This window comes from Coregonus lavaretus (assembly GCF_964263955.1).
Source record: "Coregonus lavaretus genome assembly, contig: HAP1_SCAFFOLD_1390, whole genome shotgun sequence".
NCBI lineage: Eukaryota > Metazoa > Chordata > Actinopteri > Salmoniformes > Salmonidae > Coregonus > Coregonus lavaretus.
The window spans coordinates 74,268-100,501 of NW_028165268.1; the positions used below are offsets into that span (position 1 = coordinate 74,268).

The 26,234-nt window shown below is 43.9% G+C and overlaps 1 protein-coding gene across 1 annotated transcript in view; it reads left to right on the forward strand.

Moving 5' to 3' along the window:
• The window catches only part of kank4 (KN motif and ankyrin repeat domains 4), a gene marked incomplete at its 3' end in the record, with an annotated part of 49,124 nt that extends 23,524 nt beyond the window's left edge, over nt 1-25,600 (forward strand). The window contains exons 3-9 of the mRNA XM_084191178.1: nt 6,642-6,735; nt 13,730-13,969; nt 15,347-15,431; nt 16,801-17,020; nt 21,731-21,873; nt 24,009-24,209; nt 25,469-25,600. Coding sequence (XP_084047304.1) covers nt 6,642-6,735; nt 13,730-13,969; nt 15,347-15,431; nt 16,801-17,020; nt 21,731-21,873; nt 24,009-24,209; nt 25,469-25,600 — 1,115 coding nt within the window. The remainder of the gene's footprint in view (nt 1-6,641; nt 6,736-13,729; nt 13,970-15,346; nt 15,432-16,800; nt 17,021-21,730; nt 21,874-24,008; nt 24,210-25,468) is intronic.
• Nucleotides 25,601-26,234: the final 634 nt, after the last annotated feature.

Genomic DNA, 26,234 nt, shown 5'->3' on the forward strand with positions numbered 1-26,234 from the left:
ATACTGATAACAAGTTCAAACAGGTGCCATTAATACAGGTAACGAGTGGAGGACAGAGGAGCCTCTTAAAGAAGAGGAGCCTCTTAAAGAAGAAGTTACAGGTCTGTGAGAGCCAGAAATCTTGCTTGTTTGTAGGTGAACAAATACTTATTTTCCACCATAATTTGCAAATAAATTCATAAAAAATCCTACAATGTGATTTTCTGGATTTTTTTTCTCATTTTGTCTGTCATAGTTGACGTGTACCTATGATGAAAATTACAGGCCTCTCTCATCTTTTTAAGTGGAAGAACTTGCACAATTGGTGGCTGATTAAATACTTTTTTCCCCCACTGTAGTTGACAGGCTACAGAAAATGGCTACAATAATGCAAAGGAGATCGGCATGAAATGAACTTAACATCTGGGAAAGTGAGAGAGCGGGGCCTCCCTCACTTACGTTTCACTGAAACACTCAAATATAACTCTCCCAACTTCCACTTTAGAAATTATAATTGTTGTAAACTACAGCGGTTCAATGTTTTCTAGGAATAGACTAACTTAGTTTATTCAGCTAGCTAACTTGGTACAGTATTCTTCCGTGAAAACCGTCCAGGGCACCGAATCCTATGACGCCATAGCCAACTAGCATGCCAGCCTCTAATAACACGGTTTAGCACCAATACTCGGTTACAACAAACCACCAGTGTGTTAACACGCCAAGCAGATCATTCGTGTCCGTGTCTAACGTTGTGTAAAGTTTTGGGTTAGTTTTGACAGTTTGAGTGAGTCCGTCGTCAACTTATTCAGCCAGTTAGTTAGCTAGAATAGTTAGCATACTAGCTAGCCATTGCTCTCTGCCAACGAAAAAAAAACTCCTCCCACGACACAAACACACAGAGAGAGCCAAGCTAACATTAACTAGTCACCCATGTCCCGAATTCCCTTGAACGACTCTTGTTACCAGTATGTAAAAACAAAACACAAATGTAGGTTATAACTTACCCTTAGTAGCTACTGTTAGCCAGTTAAGTGCAAAGCCAGCCACTGAATCGATTCAGCCAGTTCGTGTCTGTTCGCTAGGTCGTTCCAGCTATTGTCTAGTTAGCTATCCAGGTAGCAACAAGCTAGCTACATTTAGAGTACAGTAGCTACTAACTACCTAACGTTAACGCTTCACTCGTCAGTGAAGAGCACTTTTTGCCAGTTCTGTCTGGTCCAGCGACGGTGGGTTTGTGCCCATAGGCGACGTTGTTGCCAGTGATGTCTGGTGAGGACCTGCCTTACAACAGGCCTACAAGCCCTCAGTCCAGCCTCTCTCAGCCTAATGTGGACAGTGAGCACTGATGGAGGGATTGTGCGTTCCTGGTGTAACTCGGGCAGTTGTTGTTGCCATCCTGTACCTATCCCGCAGGTGTGATGTTCGGATGTACCGATCCTGTGCAGGTGTTGTTACATGTGGTCTGCCACTGCGAGGATGATCAGCTGTCTGTCCTGTCTCCCTGTAACACTGTCTTAGGCGTCTCACAGTACGGACATTGCAATTTATTGCCCTGGCCACATCTGCAGTCCTCATGCCTCCTTGCAGCATGCGTAAGGCATGTTCACGCAGATGAGCAGGATCCCTTGACATCTTTCTTAAGGTGTTTTTCAGAGTCAGTAGAAAGGCCTCTTTAGTGTCCTAAGTTTTCATAACTGTGATCTTAATTGCCTACACTCTGTAAGCTGTTAGTGTCTTAACGACTGTTCCACAGATGCATGTTCATTAATTGTTTATGGTTAATTGAACAAGCATGGGAAACAGTGTTTAACCCTTTACAATGAAGATCTGTGACGTTATTTGGATTTTTCCGAATTATCTTTGAAAGACAGGGTCCTAAAAAAGAGACGTTTCTTTTTTTGCTGAGTTTAGATCCTCTATGTGGCTGTGGAGGGATTCAAGTTGTGGACTTAAAAGAAAACATGAATCATCAGCGTGCAATGACACTTTTGTTTTTAAGCCCTGGATTTCTAATCCCTTGATATTATTGTTGGATCTGATTTTAATAGCTAACATTTCAATGGCCATAATAAATAGATATGCAGATAATGGACAACCTTGTTTTACTCCTCTTGATAGTTAAAAACTTCCTGAGAAATAGCCATTATTTACTATTTTACACCTAGGGTTACTATACATGATTTTAACCCATTTTATAAGAGATTCTCCAAAATTGAAATGCTCCAGGCATTTATATATAAACTCCAGTCGTACTTTATCAAATGCCTTTTCAAAGTCTGTTATGAATAGCAGGCCTGGTTTCTCAGATGTTTCAAATGTTGATGACGGTAGTTTGATAAACTAAAGAAAATATATATTTTCATCAAGTTTCTGACATTTTTTTATTATTATTTTACGGACCAAAATATTAACTAATCTTAAAATTGATAGGTAGATGCAAAAATGTAATTTCAACAAACACTTGTCACTGTAGTGGTACCCTGTAAGGTACGTTCATTGTACCATTAGTTATAGGCACATAATTCTACCCTTTCAGTTCATAGCTTTTACTGCAGTGGGCAAAATCATGGTCACACAGAGTGTTTCTTGGTAGTCTTAAACACATTTACTTTGAAACAAAAGTATACACATCACACACATGATTATGGGCTTAAAAAAGGCACCTGTACCATGTCAGATGTAGAGATGAAATGTATTCAATTTTGAGTTTTCATCCCAATATTACACTTTATATACATCACAGAAGACTAAAATATAACAAACATAGAAACACCAGATATTCGGATATTCTGTGTTTTTTTTATTAAGTGTATTAATTAGGGAATTATGAAAAGTACTCATAACATTCCACCCATGAGGCCACTAGAGGGCGATTTGGTAATTTGACTGCAGGAAAGGGCTACAAGAGCCAAAAGGTACACATTTGCCTTTTTAGAGTACCACCACAGTGACGTTTGCTCCTTTTGAGTGGTAAACATTTACCTCTTCTCTATACCAAGTCCCTTACATGTACGAGCCTCTGGTCATGTCTAGATTAGGATACAGTTTATTTCAAATTGATGTCAAAAGATTAAGATGTTTGCATTTTAGCTAACCCTAACCCTTTTCCTAAACTTAACCTAATTATCTTATGTTAATTATCCTAACCTGCTGTGTAAATTATCCTAACCTGTACAAAAAGTCAATTCTGACATCAGCTGTATACCATCTAGTCAAAACCCATGCCTCTCCGCCATCCCACTTCTGACACCAACGTAATAATTAGGTGGGTGCTTACATTTGTCCTATTTCACACATGTGCAACTTTGTATTATACATTATATGTGTGAACTGGAAATTCGTTTTTTGGCATTTTGGCATATCCCACTCACCCTGGCGTTAAGGATCAGCCATTATTGACAGCGACCCTGGAGCAATTAGGCTTAAGTGCCTTGCTCAAGGATCAACATATTTTTCACTTAGTCGGCTTGGGGATTCAAACCAGTGACCTTTCTGTTACTGGCCCAACACTCTTAACCACTAGGGTACATGCCACCATTCATGTGGCAACCCCAACCAAGACTCAAACCTGGGTCCAGCGACTGTTAGGCCAACACCTTAGCGATTACGCCAAGGTTGCTCAGTGTTGGGTTAAGGTCACTACAATATTAATTACAACTCTCTATTGTCACATGCTCTTACGTGAGCCTTTATAAAGACTTCAGAACTGGCAGTGGGCATGCTCATACTTTAATTAACATAACCATAGGTCACTTAAACTGGTACAACACTTCCACTCACAGGTGGCCAGAAATAACTAACTGAAAGCCATGCCTCCAATGATTGTACCTTTACAGTGGGGAAAAAAAGTATTTAGTCAGCCACCAATTGTGCAAGTTCTCCCACTTAAAAAGATGAGAGAGGCCTGTAATTTCATCATAGGTACACGTCAACTATGACAGACAAATGGAGAGAAAAAAATCCAGAAAATCACATTGTAGGATTTTTAATGAATTTATTTGCAAATTATGGTGGAAAATAAGTATTTGGTCACCTACAAACAAGCAAGATTTCTGGCTCTCACAGACCTGTAACTTCTTCTTTAAGAGGCTCCTCTGTCCTCCACTCGTTACCTGTATTAATGGCACCTGTTTGAACTTGTTATCAGTATAAAAGACACCTGTCCACAACCTCAAACAGTCACACTCCAAACTCCACTATGGCCAAGACCAAAGAGCTGTCAAAGGACACCAGAAACAAAATTGTAGACCTGCACCAGGCTGGGAAGACTGAATCTGCAATAGGTAAGCAGCTTGGTTTGAAGAAATCAACTGTGGGAGCAATTATTAGGAAATAGAAGACATACAAGACCACTGATAATCTCCCTCGATCTGGGGCTCCACGCAAGATCTCACCCCTTGGGGTCAAAATGATCACAAGAATGGTGAGCAAAATTCCCAGAACCACACGGTGGGACCTAGTGAATGACCTGCAGAGAGCTGGGAACAAAGTAACAAAGCCTACCATCAGTAACACACTACGCCGCCAGGGACTCAAATCCTGCAGTGCCAGACGTGTCCCCCTGCTTAAGCCAGTACATGTCCAGGCCCGTCTGAAGTTTGCTAGAGTGCATTTGGATGATCCAGAAGAGGATTGGGAGAATGTCATATGGTCAGATGAAACCAAAATATAACTTTTTGGTAAAAACTCAACTCGTCGTGTTTGGAGGACAAAGAATGCTGAGTTGCATCCAAAGAACACCATACCTACTGTGAAGTATGGGGGTGGAAACATCATGCTTTGGGGCTGTTTTTCTGCAAAGGGACCAGGACGACTGATCCGTGTAATGGAAAGAATGAATGGGGCCATGTATCGTGAGATTTTGAGTGAAAACCTCCTTCCATCAGCAAGGGCATTGAAGATGAAACGTGGCTGGGTCTTTCAGCATGACAATGATCCCAAACACACCGCCCGGGCAACGAAGGAGTGGCTTCGTAAGAAGCATTTCAAGGTCCTGGAGTGGCCTAGCCAGTCTCCAGATCTCAACCCCATAGAAAATCTTTGGAGGGAGTTGAAAGTCCGTGTTGCCCAGCGACAGCCCCAAAACATCACTGCTCTAGAGGAGATCTGCATGGAGGAATGGGCCAAAATACCAGCAACAGTGTGTGAAAACCTTGTGAAGACTTACAGAAAATGTTTGACCTGTGTCATTGCCAACAAAGGGTAATTTTGAGAAACTTTTGTTATTGACCAAATACTTATTTTCCACCATAATTTGCAAATAAATTCATTAAAAATCCTACAATGTGATTTTCTGGATTTTTTTTTGTCATTTTGTCCGTCATAGTTGACGTGTACCTATGATGAAAAGTACAGGCCTCTCTCGTCTTTTTAAGTGGGAGAACTTGCACAATTGGTGGCTGACTAAATACTTTTTTTCCCCACTGTATATTCAAAATATAGGGTACAAAAATGTACCATTATAGTAGATTATCCGCACATGTACCCTAAAAGATAACGAACAGTACCATGAGAGATCATATGTGTACCTCTGGTACATTATGTGTATTTTGATCATTTTGTACCCCAGGGAACAATACTGTACCCTAACCGTACCCTTTTTAAGAGAGTGCACTTAATAGACTGGGAATCACATGTTAATAACAGGGGCTTTAATAGGCTCACTAGGCTGTAAACTGTATTTATTAATCACAGTAACTCTTCTTCTCTGTCCTTGCTGTGAAGTTTTCTCACATTGATCTCATTAAGCCTTGTGAAATGTACCCGACGCAGGACCTGGGGAGCCCTAGCTAGCTCTGTGCCTGTGTGTGTATGTGTGTGTGTGTGTGTGTGTGTGTGTGTGTCAACTAGCTAGCAGAGAAAGAGGGTTCAAGGTTTCCACACCATAGATGAGCTCAGTTGTGTTGTAATTGTATCCAGATGCTCCACAATGTCTTCCAGGCCCCCCCACCATGTTCTACCTCAAACACACATACTCAGGAACATGAACACACACTTCACAAGGGCACAGCGTGCACGCCACACATACACACATGAACACTCTAACAAACACACATGCTCTCACGTTTGTTGGCCCACATTGCTCTCAGCCAGAGTGACTGCGAGGAAATGAGGGGAGTCAAAAACAAACGTGGTAAACATTTTCATTGCTGCTGCCATTTTAAAGACCTTGAGAATGACTAGCATGTTACAGTACGAAGAAGTAGAAGTACTGTAGTTTGTCTTTATTACAGAGCCATTCTGTAGTGACTGTAGCAGGTGTTGTAATGTCATGTTGTTATCCTCCTCGATGCTGTTAGAATCTTCTGCTCTTGACTCCTTGTTTGACCCAGCAGAAAGTGCACATCTGTGTCAGATGTATATACAGTAGGTGATTAGTGTCCATATGGTGTGTGTACGTCCTGAAGAATGAAAGCACACACTACCCTATTTCCCAGAGGCCTGACGACTCTCTCTCTCTCTCTCTCTCTCTCTCTCTCTCTCTCTCTCTCTCTCTCTCTCTCTCTCTCTCTCTCTCTCTCTCTCTCTCTCTGCCTCTCTCTGCCTCTCTCTCTCTGCCTCTCTCTGTCTCTGTCTCTGTCTCTCTTGGTCTCTCTCTCTCTCTCTCTCTCTCTCTCTCTCTCTCTCTCTCTCTCTCTCTCTCTCTCTCTCTCATTCTCTAGGTCTGAAATCCATCATGAAGAAGAACGATGCTGACAAGCAGGGGAACAGAGGAGGAGCCAAGAAGAACCTAAAGTTTGTGGGAGTCAACGGAGGGTAAAGATCGTACAGTGCTGTATGTTGCTGTAGCCTATATACATGTACTGTTAGTTGCAAAACATTGTTTTTACTATACTGTATACATTATGTATAACAGAACTATATTTAGCATATTTTGCCTAATGCATATAGTTTATGCTATAGTATGTATAACATAAAGCATTCGGCATACAATACTATACAGTTCTGTAGTATTTATGTTGACAAAAGCAATTATACACGAGAGGGCGTGCTAAACAACTTTTTAGCACGGCTGTGTTGCGGTCATAAGTACGAGGCGGAGCCGAGCACAACCTTGAGTGTACAATTGCTTTACCAATGAAATATAAAACGCTATTTTGATAAATGTATTCATAGGCTACCATTTCATCCCTCCACTAAAATATAGTTCAAACACAAATATATGGTTGCAAGCCAAGCCAACTGGTTGTTCATTCGATTGGCGTCGTTATCATTCAAACCTACTGGTCGTTCATTCAATTTGCATCATTGCTATGGGCTGGCACTGCTAGTGCTGCTGACAGTGATAGCACTGTCCGTCGTGCTGAACACACCTACTGCCGGACCATTTTACAGAAAGGGGAATTATTGTAAATCATAAAACTGACACGATTTCTTTACTTCCATTATCTACTATTTATTGTTAACATTAATGTGCACTTTGCCGTTCATTGTGCAGCCTTTGAAGTATGCAATTAGTGGGGCCTAGTCAACAGACTGCAGTTTAGCCGTAACTGGCGGGTGGTTCTTGGAGTCGGACCCTGTCAGGATGTTGCTCCATCTTTTCCTGCTGTCCAGGGAAGGGGTCCAGTAGCTCTTCAGGGAGCTCTCCGCTTTATGCCCGCTGACGGTCATTATCTCTCTGGCTTTCAGAGTGAAGCTTCTGATGGAGTGGTTTGTATATTTTGTGTATGGGCAGAACAAAAAATGTAAATGACTTTGAACGGGGTATGGTAGTAGGTGCCAGGCGCACCGGTTTGTGTCAACGCTGCTGGGTTTTTCACGCTCAACAGTTTCCTGTGTGTATCAAGAATGGTCCACCACCCAAAGGACATCCAGCCAACTTGACACAACTGTGGGAAACATTGGAGTCAACATGGGCCAGCATCCCTATGGAATGCTTTTGACACCTTGTAGAGTCCATGCCCTGAAGAATTGAGGCTGTTCTGAGGGAAGTTGGGAACTCCTAGCTGAGAAACGCTAAACTCCGTTCTCTTATATCGAGGCAGAGTTGAGTTTTGAGAAATGGTCACCATCAATCAATACTAATAATTCTGAAAACACTAACCTGTACCTACAGTTGAAGTCGGAAGTTTACATACACCTTAGCCAAATAGATTTAAACTCTGTTTTTCACAATTCCTGACATTTAATACTAGTAAAAATTACCTGTCTTAGGTCAGTTAGGATCACCACTTTATTTTAAGAATGTGAAATGTCAGAATAATAGAGAGAGATAGTAGAGAGAATGATTTATTTCAGCTTTTATTTCTTTCATCACATTCCCAGTGGGTCAGAAGTGAACATACACTCAATTAGTATTTGGTAGCATTGCCTTTAAATTGTTTAACTTGGGTCAAACGTTTCGGGTAGCCTTCCACAAGCTTCCCACAATAAGTTGGGTGAATTTTGGCCCATTCCTCCTGACAGAGCTGGTGTAACTGAGTCAGATTTGTAGGCCTCCTTGCTCGCACACGCTTTTTCAGTTCTGCCCACAGATTTTCTATAGGATTGAGGTCAGGGCTTTGTGATGGCCACTCCAATACCTTGACTTTGTTGTCCTTAAGCCATTTTGCCACAACTTTGGAAGTATGCTTGAGGTCATTGTCCATTTGGAAGACCCATTTGCGACCAAGCTTTAACTTCCTGACTGATGTCTTGAGATGTTGCTTCAATATATCCACATAATTTTCCTTCCTCATGATGCCATCTATTTTGTGAAGTGCACCAGCCTGCAGCAAAGTACCCCCACAGCATGATGCTGCCACCCCCGTGCTTCATGGTTGGGATGGTGTTCTTCGGCTTACAAGCTACCCCCCTTTTACTCCAAACATAACAATGGTCATTATGGCCAAACAGTTATATTTTTGTTTCATCAGACCAGAGGACATTTCTCAAAAAAGTACGATCTTCGTCCCCATGTGCAGTTGCAAACCGTAGTCTGGCTTTTTATGGTGGTTTTGGAGCAGTGGCTTCTTCCTTGCAGAGCGGCCTTTCAGGTTATGTCGATATAGGACTCGTTTTACTGTGGATGTAGATACTTTTGTACCTGTTTCCTCCAGCATCTTCACAAGGTACTTTGCTGTTGTTCTGGGATTGATTTGCACTTTTCGCACCAAAGTACATTTATTTCTAGGAGACAGAACGCATCTCCTTCCTGAGCGGTATGACGGCTGCGTGGTCCCATGGTGTTTATACTTGCGTACTATTTTTTGTACAGATGAACGTGGTACCTTCAGGCGTTTGGAAATTGCTCCTAAGGATGAACCAGACTTATTTTCTGGTTCATCCTTGGGAGCAATTTATTTTCTGAGGTCTTGGCTGATTTCTTTTGATTTTCCCATGATGTCAAGCAAAGAGGCACTGAGTTTGAAGGTAAGCCTAGAAATACATCCACAGGTACACCTACAATTGACTCAAATGATGTCAATTAGCCTATCAGAAGCTTCTAAAGCCATGACATCATTTTCTGGAATATTCCAAGCTAAAGGCACAGTCAACTTAGTGTATGTAGACTTCTGACCCACTGGAATTGTGATATAGTGAATTATAAGTGAAATAATCTGTCTGTAAACAATTGTTGGAAAAATTACTTGTGTCATGCACAAAGTAGATGTCCTAACCGACTTGCCAAAACTATAGTTTGTTAACAAGAAATGTGTGGAGTGGTTGAAAAACGAGTTTTAATGACTCCAACCTAAGTGTATGTAAACTTCTGACTTCAACTGTATGTTTGTTCTGTACAACCGCGGTCCTTCCACTGGGTGCTGATATTCATACTTTTAATAAAAACTTTTAATCGAATACAACCACCGACTTTTTCCTAATTTGTGTTGCTCAAATGGAGACATAGCGGCATTGACGTACTACGTAAACTACGATTGAATTGGCACGTGCATTCGCCCTGAGTTGAGGAACATAAATTAGGAAAAAGTTGGTTGTATTCATTAAAAGTTTTTATTAAAAGTATGAATTTCAGCACCAGCGGAAGGACCACGGTTGTACAGGACAAACATAGGTACAGTTAAGCAATCACAATGTTTGTTTTGACCAACCCATTGTAGAAATGTACACACAGAACACTACAGATGCCATATCTTAATTTTTGCCAGTTTCACACAGCAGGAAAAAAGTCTTGCAGCAACAGGAAATGTGAATTGTTATGTGGATTATAATTAATGGACATTTTCTGTAAGGTAGCCTTGCGGTAAGAGAGGCGAGCCAGAAACCTTGAGCAAGGCACTTAACCCCCCACAATAACAGCTCTCCGGGCGCCCGATGTGGCAGCCCCCCACACCCATCCCCAAAAAACTGTATGTGTATATGTGTGTGTCTTTCGGAGGGGTGGGTTAAAAGCGGAAGTACAATTTTGGTTGGACCTTGTGTGCAATTGACCAATAAAGTTATCTTAATCTTAATCTTAATCTTTCATTAGGGCAAATGTAGTCTGATATGTTCAAGTGGAAATTACAAACATTACAAGCCTTTTTAAACCTTGAATACACTACAAGTTTGCATTTCCTGCTGTGCAGTAAAGTTCCTGCAACAGTATGATCAAATAAAGATACGCATCTGTATTTCTTCACACTCCCCACACAACCTGTGGTGTTCTGGCCTTCTTGTCACCTTTTCTCTGTTTGCTCCGTCTTTCATTCTGTCTTTCCCATAGACACATTGCCCTCTCTCTGACTGTGTTGGTGTGTGTGCATATGTGTGTGATGCTCTTGGCTGTGTCCTGCTTGTCAAAGGCCTCTTTCCTGTCTGTGTAATTAGAACAGCCTGGCCTAGCATTAGTGCTATAGTTAGCATATGTAAAGGACTTAGCGAGTACTGCTTCCTCCTGATTCTGCTCACACCAAGGACCTCTGCCTTGCTAGCACACACGACCACCCTCCTGAAGCGTCTTACCAGTCACCGCCATTCGAAAAGCTCGCTATCCCCACTTGCGCCGAGGAGTAAGTTCCACACATTCCCATGTGCTACAAATCACTTGGCTCTGTCATATCCTCACAAGGTCTCTCCTATCATTGCTACGCAGACGACACACAATTAATCTTCTCCTTTCCCCCTTCTGATAACCAAGTGGCGAATCGCATCACTGCATGTCTGGCAGACATATCAGTGTGGATGTCGGATCACCACCTCAAGCTGAACCTCGGCAAGACGGAGCTGCTCTTCCTCCCGGGGAAGGACTGCCCGCTCCATGATCTTGCCATCACGGTTGACAACTCTGTTGTGTCCTCCTCCCAGAGTGCAAAGAACCTTGGCGTGACCCTGGACAACACCCTGTCGTTCTCCGCTAACATCAAAGCGGTGACTCGATCCTGTAGGTTCATGCTCTACAACATTCGCAGAGTACGACCCTACCTTACACAGGAAGCGGCACAGGTCCTAATCCAGGCACTTGTCATCTCCCATCTGGATTACTGCAACTCGCTGTTGGCTGGGCTCCCTGCCTGTGCCATTAAACCCCTCATCCAGAACGCTGCAGCCCGTCTGGTGTTCAACCTTCCCAACTTCTCTCACGTCACCCCGCTCCTCCGCACACTCCACTGGCTTCCAGTTGAAGCTCGCATCTGCTACAAGACCACGGTGCTTGCCTACGGAGCTGTGAGGGGAACGGCACCTCCTTACCTTCAGGCTCTGATCAGTCCCAACACCCAAACGAGGGCATTGCGTTCTTCCACCTCTGGCCTGCTGGTCCCCCTACCTCTGCGGAAGCACAGTTCCCGCTCAGCCCAGTCAAAACTGTTCGCTGCTCTGGTAACCCAATGGTGGAACAAGCTCCCTCACGACGCCAGGACAGCGGAGTCACTCTCCACCTTCCGGAGACACTTCAAACCCTACCTCTTTAAGGAATACCTGGGATAGTATAAAAGTAATCCTTCTATCCCCCCCCCCCTTCCCCCCCCACTACCCCACCACCACAAAAATATTAAAAAATATATATATAAAAATATATATATAAAAATCAAAAGAAATTTAAAAAACGACAAAAACTAAAAAATACATTTAAAAAATAATTATTTAATAATAATAATAATAATAATAATTTAAAAAAAACACATATCAAAATAAAAATAAAATAATAATAAGAAAACAACAACAATATATATATATATATATATATATATATATATAAAACAAATGAACATTAAAAACATACTCAAAAATTAAAAACTATAAAAAAGATATAACAAAAAAACATTAAATTTAAAAATTAAAATAAAAAAAATAAAATAAATAAAGTGGTTATCCCACTGGCTATCATAAGGTGAATGCACCAATTTGTAAGTCGCTCTGGATAAGAGCGTCTGCTAAATGACGTAAATGTAAATGTAAATACACTAGCTGCTGACTGGTCCTCCCACCAGCACACACATAATGACTATAGTCTGGCTATGACACACTGCTTGGCCTGACAGCAGACAGTAGCCTGCCCCTCTCATCAAAACGATAACAGATAACACAGTCAGGCTGGATCTACTGATGTACTGATTCTTAGATGTCTTACCTGATGAGGTTCATTCAGATAACAGCTCCAAGGGAGACTCTTATCATGATGCAACAAACTATAGTAATAGTGGAAGCTGATCAAAATGAACTTTTCCAAAGATTGATGTATATTCTTTTATTTTTATTTTTTTAGGGAGTGGAACAGCTTTAATATTGAAAATAGATTGTGGCTTCTATCAATGTAATTGTCTGCATGATTTCCAATCCCCCATATATATTTTTAGAAATATATTATTTTAAATTGATGTTGTTAATTAGCTGTTCTGTGAATGGAAAATTCTCACCTTTTATAAAGGGTTCACTGTGTCATATATAAAATGTAATGGCCAGGTTATGGTTGCCCCTGACCTTTGACCTATACCAGGAAGTGCATTCTGTATACCTCTGTTCAGATGTTTCCTCCATCCATACACTCCTTGTCCCTCATCACAACCCAACCTTGAGAACACACACACATTGCCTTGAGAACATAGCACAGACCTCCCTCCTTCAGACCCTGATCCCATGACCTCTCCTTACACTGCCTCTATTCGCCCCTCACCCTCTGGAATTCTGGGAAATCTTTGGCCCCTGAACGAAAGGTCCACAAACATCCATGAAGGAACCGTATTCTATGCCAGACCTTAGCCTATCTGACCTTAGCCATTCTGATCAAGGGCCCTATAAAAGTGTGAGCTCCTGAGTGGCGCAGTGGTCTAAGGCACTGCATCGCAGTGCTAACTGTGCCACTAGAGATCCTGGTTCGAATCCAGGCTCTGTCGCAGCCGGCCGCGACCGGGAGACTCATGGGCGGCGCACAATTGGCCCAGCGTCGTCTAGGGTAGGGGAGGGAATGGCCGGCAGGGATGTAGCTCAGTTGATAGAGCATGGCGTTTGCAACGCCAGGGTTGTGGGTTCGATTCCCACGAGGGGCCAGTATAAAAAAAATATGTAATCACTAACTGTAAGTCGCTCTGGATAAGAGCGTCTGCTAAATGACTAAAATGTAAATGTAAAAGTTCCTTGACAGTGACAAACACACATACCTTTTCACAAAGTACAATCTAAACATGCACCTTTCCATGAACCATCTTCACCTGACCAAGCCATGTTCTCACTGCTCACAGATGTTAGTGATTCCAAGATGTTACACAACAATGCTATGTTAGATCAATGGCCAGACCACATTGGGCTGAATGGCCTTCTTTTATAATTTCAGTGCTCTTCCAACATCTGTACTCTCACTAATGCTGTTTGTGCTGTTGTTAATGTCTAGGTATGAGACTACCTCCAGTGAGGATGAATCCAGTGAGGAGGAGAAGGAGGAGGCAGGGGAGGAGGAGGTGGACAGCTCTGAGAATGAGGAGCAGCAGGAGGAGCAGGAGAAGGAGGAGGGAGCTGGAGCAGCTCAGGCCCAGGAAGCAGGGGCCCAGGCTGGGGAGACAGAGGGCCAGGAAGACCCCCAGGACCCAGAGAACAGCCAGGCACTCCTGGAGGAGCAGCCAGCTGCAGCAGGGTGTGTTGGGGGATAGAAGGAGAGTGTGGATATGCGGGGAAATAATTATAATAATTATATAAGTAGTGAGATAGTGAAGTTGGTGACAAGAACATGTGTTGTTTAACTCCCACAGTGGGCCACCCACCAGGCAGTTCTTGATCAAGGTTCTTTACCCATATTGTTTCATTAAATATCATCCAGAGTGGATTACTTCTGAAATGATGTTGTCATCCTCATAATAACTGCACGTGGTTTTACCGCAACAGAGTAGAGCAACACCCTTCAATTGAAGCGCCTGGAAACAAATGACACATCTCTCACAGAAACAGATCAACAATTAAATCACAGATAATTATAAGGGAGCAGGAGAACTTCTAAATTGGCTACAATAATTACAATAACTTTTCAAGCAACAAATTGACAGATTTCCAGTACCCCCCTTTCTTGACACCTGTAACTGCCATTTCCTGCCATCTAGAGCAAAAAATTACATTAAATGATAACAAATAACGTTTTTTTACATAGTGTTGCAGCCAGCACAAGATGGCGCAGCCCCCTCTTAAATTCTTTGGGGAGAACCCTGATCCATGTCTTTGTTCAGGTGAGGGCCAGCTGCATACAGCCTGGAACCTACAGTATAGAGCCTTCAGGGCCCAATTAGACCACAATGAGACAGGTGCTGAGTGAAGCTTTAATATATCAGCCATCCACCCCACTGATGGGGCCTAGAATGGTCTGGCCCCTTCTGCTGCTGACATACCAGACATATACACACATGTACACACACACACACACACACACACACACACGAGCACACACTGAAGTGTGATTCAGTTACAGGGAGGATGTGTTGGATATGTTGACCTTGTGGCTCTGTCTCAGAAACAGGCCCTCAGGGAGTGTGCTGTTGTTCTGTCTGTGTTAGTCAGGAAGGAGCAGGCGTGACATCATGTGGGCTCTACATTGTTGTTGACATGATTACATGCAGCATCGTGATGAGAAAACAGACATACCATGATTATATATTACTACAGCAGCTAAAGTTTCACAGTGAAGAGATAGGAAAAGTACAGTTGTGTGTTTATTACTATCGATGAGTCATCATCACATAAATTTATTTGTATCTTTATTTATAGTCTCGGTAAACTTAATGTCAAGAGATGTAAGCTATCATGTTTCATAAGGAATGTGTTTTGCATTAGGCTATGTTAGCTATTTATGTATCTGTTTATTGCTTATGCTTATGTATGATTAGGCCTGGCATGTTTTGACTTGATTTCCCTACTAGGGTTCATGATAATTTCATCCAGACCATTGCACCACCACTAAAATATGTCTGTCTGTCATTATGAATTGCTATGAAAGATAACTTAAAGTTATGTTATGTTCACACAGGGAGACGATAGATAAGGGCTTCATGGAAGCGTGTCACTACATTAAGGATCGTATGGCAGAGGTGGTGACCCCTGATAAAGAAATGGTAAGAACAGTTCCCCTCAAACTGTCGTGCCTGAGGTTAATCGTGGTTAAGGCCGACACCCTCTTCACATATGCGACCCATGAACGGCGAGGGAACGAATCCCAGCCCGACTGGTCTTCACACAATGTACCTCATTTTTGTACCCCTTTCCATAAATGGGAAAATACCTGAAAACATATTTTAAATTTAAAAAAGTACAAACGCTAACAAACGTGAACTCTAACCCCACCTTCATGTGCACATCCTGGTTCAACCCATAGAGATTTAGTTAGAGAGCTCATCTTTGTCGCTGTCCCATTATGGCGTCTGACAGCAAGGGCAGAGCCATTGATGCTATCTCCATTTTGAAGTTGTAAATGTTCTTCTTCTTTTGTGTTTCAAAAAAGCATAAAGATATAATGGTGATTTACCGCCACCTGAATCAACTCTTGTGTGTCATTCATTTATTGTGGCTACTAGATGGTGGTGATACAACTTAAAGCCATTTACAAACCAGGTAACCCAAAGAAGAAGCCAATGCTCTGGACATTGGTTGATCCCTCCCAACCCATGGGAATCCCCACCCAGTTGAGTACTTTAAAATGATGGAAGCCCTCAATGGCAATGTCCATGCAAAAACAGGGTTATATCCAACTAGAGAGCTCTAACTATCTGTATGATTCAACCCTAACCCTAGGCTCAACCACATCCCTAACCCTAGCTTCATGTCCACATCCCTGTACAACACTAACCCTAGGCTCAACCACATCCCTAACCCTAGCTTCATGTTCACATCCCTGTACAACACTAACCCTAGGCTCAACCACAACCCTAACCCTAACCCTAACCCTAGCTTCATGTCCACATCCCTGTACAACCCTAACCCTAGGCTCAACCACATCCCTAACCCTAGCTTCATGTCCACATCCCTGTACAACCCTAACCCTAGGCTCAACCACATCCCTAACCCTAGCTTCATGTCCACATCCCTGTACAACCCTAACCCTAGGCTCAACCACATCCCTAACCCTAGCTTCATGTCCACATCCCTGTACAACACTAACCCTAGCCTCAACTACAACGCTAACCCTAGCTTCATGTCCACATGCCAGTTCAACCCTCACCCTAACCCTCAACCCTAATCCTAACCCTAGCTTCATGTTCACATCCCAGTACAACACTAACCCTAGCCTCAACCACAACCACAACCCTAACCCTAACCCTAACCCTAACCCTAGTTTCATGTCCACATCCCCGTTCAACCCTAACCTTAACCTACTGCAACCCTAACCCTTGTTAGGTACAACACCGTACAACAGACATGTTCTGCCGGTGTTGTACCAGGAGTGTGTGTGTGTGTGTAACAGTGTGTCTTTGTGTCTCCCCTCAGAGACATGTCCTGATGGTATTGTACCAGGAGTGGTTCCGTGTGTCCAGTCAGAAGGATTCTCTGGCCGACACCGTCACCCTCTACCTGAGAGAGGTGGGCATCACCACTCCAACTCTGCTGCGTTACATTGTGAACCTGGCCGACGGTAACGGCAACACAGCGCTCCACTACAGCGTGTCCCACTCCAACTTCCCTGTGGTCAAACTGCTGCTGGACACAGGTATGGGATAATCATTCACCTCTCTCTTCTATCAATTCAATTCAATTCTCTCTCACCCCCTTTCTCTGTCTCTCTATCGCACCCTTTCTCTCCTCATCCTTTTTCCTCCTTGAGTCCTTAGCTATTGAATTGAAATGGTCTGTGTGTGAGTTTGTATGCGTTTGCGGCTTGTCAAATAAAATAAAATAAAATTGTATTTGTCACATGGGCCGAATACAACAGGTGTAGACCTTACCGTGAAATGCTTACTTACAAGCCCTTAACCAACAATGCAGTTCAAGAAATAGAGTTGAGAAAATATTTACTAAATAAACTAAAGTAAAAAATAAAATAAAAAGTACCACAATAAAATAACAATAACGAGGCTATATACAGGGGGTACCGGTACCGAGTCAATGTGCGGGGGTACAGGTTAGTCAAGGTAAGTTGTACATGTAGGTAGGGGTAAAGTGACTATGCATAGATAATAAACAGCGAGTAGCAGCAGTGCAAAAACAAAGGGGGGGGAGGGTGTCAATGCAAATAGTCTGGGTGACCATTTGATTAATTGTTCAGCAGTCTTATGGCTTGGGGGTAGAAGCTGTTAAGGAGCCTTTTGGACCTAGACTTGGCACTCTGTTACCGCTTGCCATGCGGTAGCAGAGAGAACAATCTATGACTTTACCATTTCTTGGGCCTTCCTCTGACACCGCCTAGTATATAGGTCCTGGATGGCAGGAAGCTTGGCCCCAGTGATGTACTGGGCAGTACGCACCACCCTCTGTAGCACCTTACGGTCGGATGCCGAGCAGTTGCCATACCAGGAGGTGATGCAACCTGTCAGGATGCTCTCGATGGTGCAGCTGTATATCCTTTTGAGGATCTGGGGACCAATGCCAAATCTTTTCAGTCTCCTGAGGTGGAAAAGGTGTTGTCGTGCCCTCTTCACGACTGTCTTGGTGTGTTTGGACCATGATAGTTTGTTGGTGATGTGGACACCAAGGAACTTGAAACTCTCAATCCGCTCCACTACAGCCCTGTCGATGTTAATGGGGGCCTGTTCAGCCCTGCTTTTTCTGTAGTCCACGATCAGCTCCTTTTTCTTGCTCACACTGAGGGGAGAGGTTGTTGTCCTTGCACCACACTGCCAGGTCTCTGATCTCCTCCCTATAGGCTGTCTCATCGTTGTCGGTGATCAGGCCTACCACTGTTGTGTCATCGGCAAACTTAATGATGGTGTTGGAGTCGTGCCTGGCCATGCAGTCATGGGTGAACAGGGAGTACAGGAGGGGACTGAGCACGCACCCCTGAGGGGCCCCCGTGTTGAGGATCAGCGTGGCAGATGTTGTTACCTACCCTTACCACCTGGGGGCAGCCTGTCAGGAAGTCCAGGATCCAGTTGCAGAGGCAGGTGTTTAGTCCCAGGATCCTTAGCTTAGTGATGAGCTTTGTGGGCACTATGGTGTTGAACACTGAGCTGTAGTCAATGAACAGCATTCTCACATAGGTGTTCCTTTTGTCCAGGTGGGAAAGGGCAGTGTGATTGAGATTGCGTCATCTGTGGATCTGTTGGGGCGGTACGCGAATTGGAGTGGGTCTAGGGTTTCTGGGATAATGGTGTTGATGTGATCCATGACCAGCCTTTCAAAGCACTTCATGGCTACTGGCTACTGACGCAAGTGCTACAGTGCGGTAGTCATTTAGGCAGGTTACCTTCGCTTTCTTGGGCACAGGGACTATGGTGGTCTCCTTGAAACATGTAGGTATTACAGACTCGGTCAGGGAGAGGTTAAAAATGTCAGTGAAGACACTTGCCAGTTGGTCCACGCATGCTCTGAGTATACGTCCTGGTAATCTGTCTGGCCACCGCGGCCTTGTGAATGTTGACCTGTTTAAAGGTCTTGCTCACATCGGCTATGGAGAGCGTGATCACACAGTCATCCGGAACAGCTGGTGCTCTCATGCATTCTTTAGTGTTGCTTACCTCGAAGCGAGCATAAAAAGCATTTAGCTCGTCTGGTAGGCTTGCGTCACTGGGCAGCTCGCGGCTGGGTTTCCCTTTGTAGTCCGTAGTAGTTTGCAAGACCTGCCACATCCGACGAGCATCAGAGCCGGTGCAGTAGGATTCAATCTTAGTCCTGTATTGATGCTTTGCCTGTTTGATGGTTCATCTGAGGGCATAGCGGGATTTCTTATAAGTGTCTGGATTCTTGAAAGCAGCAGCTTTAACCTTTAGCTCGGTGCGGATGTTGCCTGTAATCCATGGCTTCTGGTTGGGATATGTACGTACGGTCACTGTGGGGATGACATTTTCGATGCACTTATTGATGAAGCCATTGACTGTTGTGGTGTACTCCTCAATGCCATTGGATGAATCCTGGAACATATTCCAGTCTGTGGTAGCAAAACAGTCCTGTAGCGTAGCATCCGCGTCATCTCACCACTTCCACATTGAACGAGTCACTGGTACTTCCTGCTTTTGTAGGAATCAGGTGGGTAGAATTATGGTCAGATTTGCCAAATGGAGGGCGAGGTAGAGCTTTGTATGTGTCTCTGTGTGTTACGTAAAGGTAGTCTAGAGTTTTTTTTCCTCTGGTTGCACATGTGACATGCTTGTAGAAATGAGGTAAAACAGATTTAAGTTTGCCTGCATTAAAGTCCCCGGCCACTAGGAGCACCGCTTCTGGATGAGCACTTATACAACTCGTTGAGTGCGGTCTTAGTGCCAGCATCGGTTTGGGGTGGTAAATAATAATAATAATATAGATGAAAACTCTCTTGGTAGATAGTGTGGTCTACAGCTTATCATGAGGTACTCTACATCAGGCGAGCAATACGTCGAGACTTCTTTAAAATTAGACATCGCGCACCAGCTTTTATTGACATATAGACACACACCTCCACCCCTCGTCTTACAAGACGTAGCTTCTCTGTCCTGCCGATGCACGGAAAACCCAGCCAGCTCTATATTATCCGTGTCGTCGTTCAGCCACAACTCGGTGAAACATAAGATATTACAGTTTTTAATGTCCCGTTGGTAGGATAGTCTCGATCGTAGAGCATCCAGTTTATTTTCCAGTGATTGCATGCATACGTATGTGCATGCATACGTACAGTGAGGGAAAAAAGTATTTGATCCCCTGCTGATTTTGTACGTTTGCCCACTGACAAAGAAATGATCAGTCTATAATTTTAATGGTAGGTTTATTTGAACAATGAGAGACAGAATAACAACAAAAAAATCCAGAAAAACGCATGTCAAAAATGTAATAAATTGATTTGCATTTTAATGAGGGAAATAAGTATTTGACCCCCTCTCAATCAGAAAGATTTCTGGCTCCCAGGTGTCTTTTATACAGGTAACGAGCTGAGATTAGGAGCACACTCTTAAAGGGAGTGCTCCTAATCTCAGCTTGTTACCTGTATAAAAGACACCTGTCCACAGAAGCAATCAATCAATCAGATTCCAAACTCTCCACCATGGCCAAGACCAAAGAGCTCTCCAAGGATGTAGACCTACACTCCATGCAAGATCTCACCTCGTGGAGTTGCAATGGTCATGAGAACGGTGAGGAATCAGCCCAGAACTACACGGGAGGATCTTGTCAATGATCTCAAGGCAGCTGGGACCATAGTCAACAAGAAAACAATTAGTAACACATTACGCCGTGAAGGACTGAAATCCTGCAGTGCCCGCAAGGTCCCCCTGCTCAAGAAAGCACATATACAGGGCAGTCTGAAGTTAGCCAATGAACATCTGAATGATTCAGAGGAGAACTGGGTGAAAGTGTTGTGCTGAATGATTCAGAGGAGAACTGGGTGAAAGTGTTGTGGTCAGATGAGACCAAAATCGAGCTCTTTGGCATCAACTCAACTCGCCGTGTTTGGAGGAGGAGTAATGTTGCCTATGACCCCAAGAACACCATCCCCACCGTCAAACATGGAGGTGGAAACATTATGCTTTGGGGATGTTTTTCTGCTAAGGGCACAGGACAACTTCACCGCATCAAAGGGACGATGGATGGGGCCATGTACTGTCAAATCTTGGGTGAGAACCTCCTTCCTTCAGCCAGGGCATTGAAAATGGGTCGTAGATGGGTATTCCAGCATGACAATGACCCAAAACACACGGCCAAGGCAACAAAGGAGTGGCTCAAGAAGAAGCACATTAAGGTCCTGGAGTGGCCTAGCCAGTCTCCAGACCTTAATCCCATAGAAAATCTGTGGAGGGAGCTGAAGGTTTGAGTTGCCAAACGTCAGCCTCGAAATCTTAATGACTTGGAGAAGATCTGCAAAGAGGAGTGGAACAAAATCCCTCCTGAGATGTGTGCAAACCTGGTGGCCAACTACAAGAAACGTCTGACCTCTGTGATTGCCAACAAGGGTTTTGTCACCAAGTACTAAGTCACGTTTTGCAGAGGGGTCAAATACTTATTTCCCTCATTAAAATGCAAATCAATTCATAACATTTTTGACATGCGTTTTTCTGGATTTTTATGTTGTTATTCTGTCTCTCACTGTTCAAATAAACCTACCATTAAAAGTATAGACTGATCAATTCTCTGTCAGTGGGCAAACCTACAAAATCAGCAGGGGATCAAATACTTTTTTCCCTCACTGTATGTATGTGTGTATGTTCATGTACTCATACTTTTTTTTTGTGTGTACTGTGTGTGTGTGTGTGTGTGTGTGTGTGTGTGTGTGTGTGTGTGTGTGTGTGTGTGTGTGTAGGTCTGTGTGAGGTGGACATCCAAAACAAGGCGGGCTACACAGCAGTGATGCTGGCCTCCCTAACAGCTGCTGATAGATCAGAGGACATGGAGGTGGCTCTGCAGCTGCTGAGACAGGGAGATGTCAACGCCCGCGCCCGCCAGGTACACAAAACATGTACACACTCTATCTCTCTCTCTCACACACACACACACACACACCCCTGTAGACACATTTACTCTAACCAATTGTACACTCACAGACACACATTAACACTGAGCCACTGTATATTCACACACACCTGCAGTCACAGACTGTATATTTACTCAGCTATCTATTGTACAAGCCATTCTATAGACACTGAAACACCTGTACACACAGTCACCTACACGCCTCTCTGGATTTCTTACCTCTCCTGCACAAGTTTGTTGTTGTTTACCTTTTAAACCTTTATAATTTTGTTTTGTATTTTCTTGTGTGCCAAAAAAATACATATATATTTAACAAGAAATACCTATACTCAATACTAACCTACTCACTCCGTCACTCAGGACCAGAGTACTTGCCTGTACTTGATTCTCTTCCTCTCACACATTCTTCCTACCACAAACATATACATTGAGGGAAAAAAGTATTTGATCCCCTGCTGATTTTGCACGTTTGCCCACTGACAAAGAAATGATCAGTCTATAATTTTAATGGTAGGTTTATTTGAACAGTGAGAGACAGAATAACAACAAGAAAATCCAGAAAAACGCATGTCAAAAATGTTATAAATTGATTTGCATTTTAATGAGGGAAATAAGCATTTGACCCCCTCTCAATCAGAAAGATTTCTGGCTCCCAGGTGTCTTTTATACAGGTAACGAGCTGAGATTAAGAGCACACTCTTAAAGGGAGTGCTCCTAATCTCAGCTTGTTACCTGTATAAAAGACACCTGTCCACAGAAGCAATCAATCAATCAGATTCCAAACACTCCACCATGGCCAAGACCAAAGAACTCTCCAAGGATGTCAGGGACAAGATTGTAGACCTACACAAGGCTGGAATGGGCTACAAGACCATCGCAAAGCAGCTTGGTGAGAAGGTGAAAACAGTTGGTGCTATTATTCACAAATGGAAGAAACACAAAATACCTGTCAATCTCCCTCGGCCTGGGGCTCCATGCAAGATCTCACCTCGTGGAGTTGCAATGATCATGAGAATGGTGAGGAATCAGCCCAGAACTACACGGGAGGATCTTGTCAATGATCTCAAAGCAGCTGGGACCATAGTCACCAAGAAAACAATTGGTAACACACTACGCCGTGAAGGACTGAAATCCTGCAGCGCCCGCAAGGTCCCCCTGCTCAAGAAAGCACATATACAGGCCCGTCTAAAGTTTGCCAATGAACATCTGAATGATTCAGAGGAGAACTGGGTGAAAGTGTTGTAGTCAGATGAGACCAAAATCGAGCTCTTTGGCATCAACTCAACTCGCCGTGTTTGGAGGAGGAGGAATGCTGCCTATGACCCCAAGAACACTATCCCCACCATCAAACATGGAGGTGGAAACATTATGCTTTGGGGGTGTTTTTCTGCTAAGGGGACAGGACAACTTAACCGCATCCAAGGGATGATGGACGGGGCTATGTACCGTCAAATCTTGGGTGAGAACCTCCTTCCCTCAGCCAGGGCATCGAAAATGGGTCTTGGATGGGTATTCCAGCATGACAATGACACAAAACACATGGCCAAGGCAACAAAGGAGTGGCTCAAGAAGAAGCACATTAAGGTCCTGGAGTGGCCTAGCCAGTCTCCAGACCTTAATCCCATAGAAAATCTGTGGAGGGAGCTGAAGGTTTGAGTTGCCAAACGTCAGCCTCGAAATCTTAATGACTTGGAGAAGATCTGCAAAGAGGAGTGGAACAAAATCCCTCCTGAGATGTGTGCAAACCTGGTGGCCAACTACAAGAAACGTCTGACCTCTGTGATTGCCAACAAGGGTTTTGCCACCACGTACTAAGTCACGTTTTGCAGAGGGGTCAAATACTTATTTCCCTCATTAAAATGCAAATCAATTTATAACATTTTTGACATGCGTTTTTCTGGATTTTTTGTTGTTGTTGTTGTTATTCTGTCTCTCACTGTTCAAATTGAAATTAAAATTAAAGACTGATCATGTCTTTGTCAGTGGGCAAATGTACAAAATCAGCAGGGGATCAAATACTTTTTTCCCTCACTGTATAGTTTCCCTCTCTCACATTTCCTTCCTGTCTTCTTTTCTTTTCTCTTACTTCTCTCTCTCCTGGTATCTAGGCAGGGCAGACGGCTCTGATGCTATCGGTCAGCCATGGTCGTACAGCCATGGTGCGGTTGCTGCTGAGCTGCCAAGCTGACCTCAACATTCAGGACAAAGATGGTTCGACCGCACTCATGTGTGCCTGTGAGCACGGTCACACCGAGATCGCTCGGGTGCTACTGGAGTCTGGACACTGTGACACCAGTCTCACAGACAAGGTAGGGACGCACGCACACACATGCTGTACACAGAAATACATCAGGGCATACACACGAACATTAACACATACATACCACAGGAGGTTGGTGGCACCTTAATTGGGGAGAACGGGCTCGTGGTAATGACTGGTATCAAATACATTTCCATTTGCTCCATTCCGGTCATTATTATGAGCCTCCTGTGATACATACAGTACAGTTACTTTTGGACTTCCCAAAATGTTGCATTTCAAAACAAGACAACAGTGCCACTACCTGGCTAAAACTGTGAAGTGCATCTTGTTAATTGATTTGAATGTGACGAGCACACAGACTCTCAGACGATGTCAAATCCCCTAACCTTTGAGCTGCAGGGAATTGACCAGAAACACACTATCCTATTTTACCTCCACGGAGTGATAGCAGCATGGGCAGCCAGATATGGTAGGAAATAGCTGCTAGGTTAATGACTGTTTTGCAGTGATGTCTCTCTGGGTTTGACACGCTAATCCCTCCTAGAAGGTATTACACTGTACTGGATGTGTAGCGGTGTCTGTGCGTGAATTGCGCGGAGGCTATGGCTAGAATCAGACCTTAGGCCTCCAGGGCAGAGTCAGACAAGGAGCTAATGTAGACCCTGGAACCTCAGACATATGTATGTGTGCTGGGTTGTGGCTGAGACAGACAGGCTGTAAATATCACTCTCTCTATCCAGCTCTCTAGCTCTTCCTTTCCCATGGCCCTGACATGGTATTTTCCTGCTCTCACTCTGGTCCCATATTTATCTCACTATGTGTTCAATTCAACAATACTTAATTTATACCCATGAAGAGACCCTAATGCAAAACATCCCACAAGCCAGCCAGGAGTCGAACCTAGAATATTCCGATTCGTAGTCAGACGCATTATCCATTGCACCACTGGCCCACTGTGAAGATGACCTTTTTTGGGGTGTAGGTTTTAGCTGTATGCTCATTACCCAGGTCTCATGTTTCTCCTGTTGGTCCTACTGTGGGAAGGGGGGAGGGAGGGAGGGAGGGAGGGAGGGAGGGAGGGAGGGAGGGAGGGAGGGAGGAGTCTAAAGCACACATTCTCTGGCTAGTGGGGAGGACAGTGTTCACTGTTCAAACATGATTGACCCACACCGTTTTTGTTTACTCTAAAAGTGAATCAACATTCTCTCTCTCTCTCTCTCTCTCTCTCTCTCTCTCTCTCTCTCTCTCTCTCTCTCTCTCTCTCTCTCTCTCTCTCTCTCTCTCTCTCTCTCTCTCTCTCTCTAGGATGGTCAGAGTGCTCTGTCGGTGGTGGTAGCGGCCTCCAATGCTGAGCTAGTTGACCTTCTCAAGTCCCACTCAGACTCCACCACCACCCAGGCCTCCAACCCCTCCACCACCTCTCTTCCCCCCCAGTAGCCCCTCTCTAACCCCTACCCCACCCACCCTGGACCCACTATACCCCGGACCGCTTTCCCTGGACCAGAGGAGGCTGGTGGGTGGAGCTATAGGAGGACGGGCTCATTGTAATGGCTGGAGTGGAATGAATGGAACAGTATCAAACTCATCAAACATATGGAAACCACATGCTTGACTCTGTTCCATTCATTCCAATGCAGCCATTACAATGAGCCCGTCCTCCTATAGCTCCTCCCACCAGCTGCCACTGTCATGGACCATACCCTTTTCCAGACTGTCTGGAGGACAGTCAAAGGCTGTATTCACCACCACTGCCTATATCTCCCCACCGACCAGAGCTCAGCTCACAGATAGGCTTACTGGACCTGAGCCACAGGGAACCAGAATAGCACACATTCTTCACATTTCTGCCAACATTTAGTGGGTGGGAATAATGTATCAAGTGTTTGGTAGCCAGTCAATGTTACACTCAAAAACCCAGTAGCCGTGACGACAGTGGTAATTGACAGGTGATCCAGGAAGAGGGCAGAAGGACAACAGAGGTATGATGGATTGTGGCTTTCTAATAAAAAAATAGCTATTTAGGCCAAAATAATCTTAAACACATGATCTACCTTAAAAATCGGTCATATTA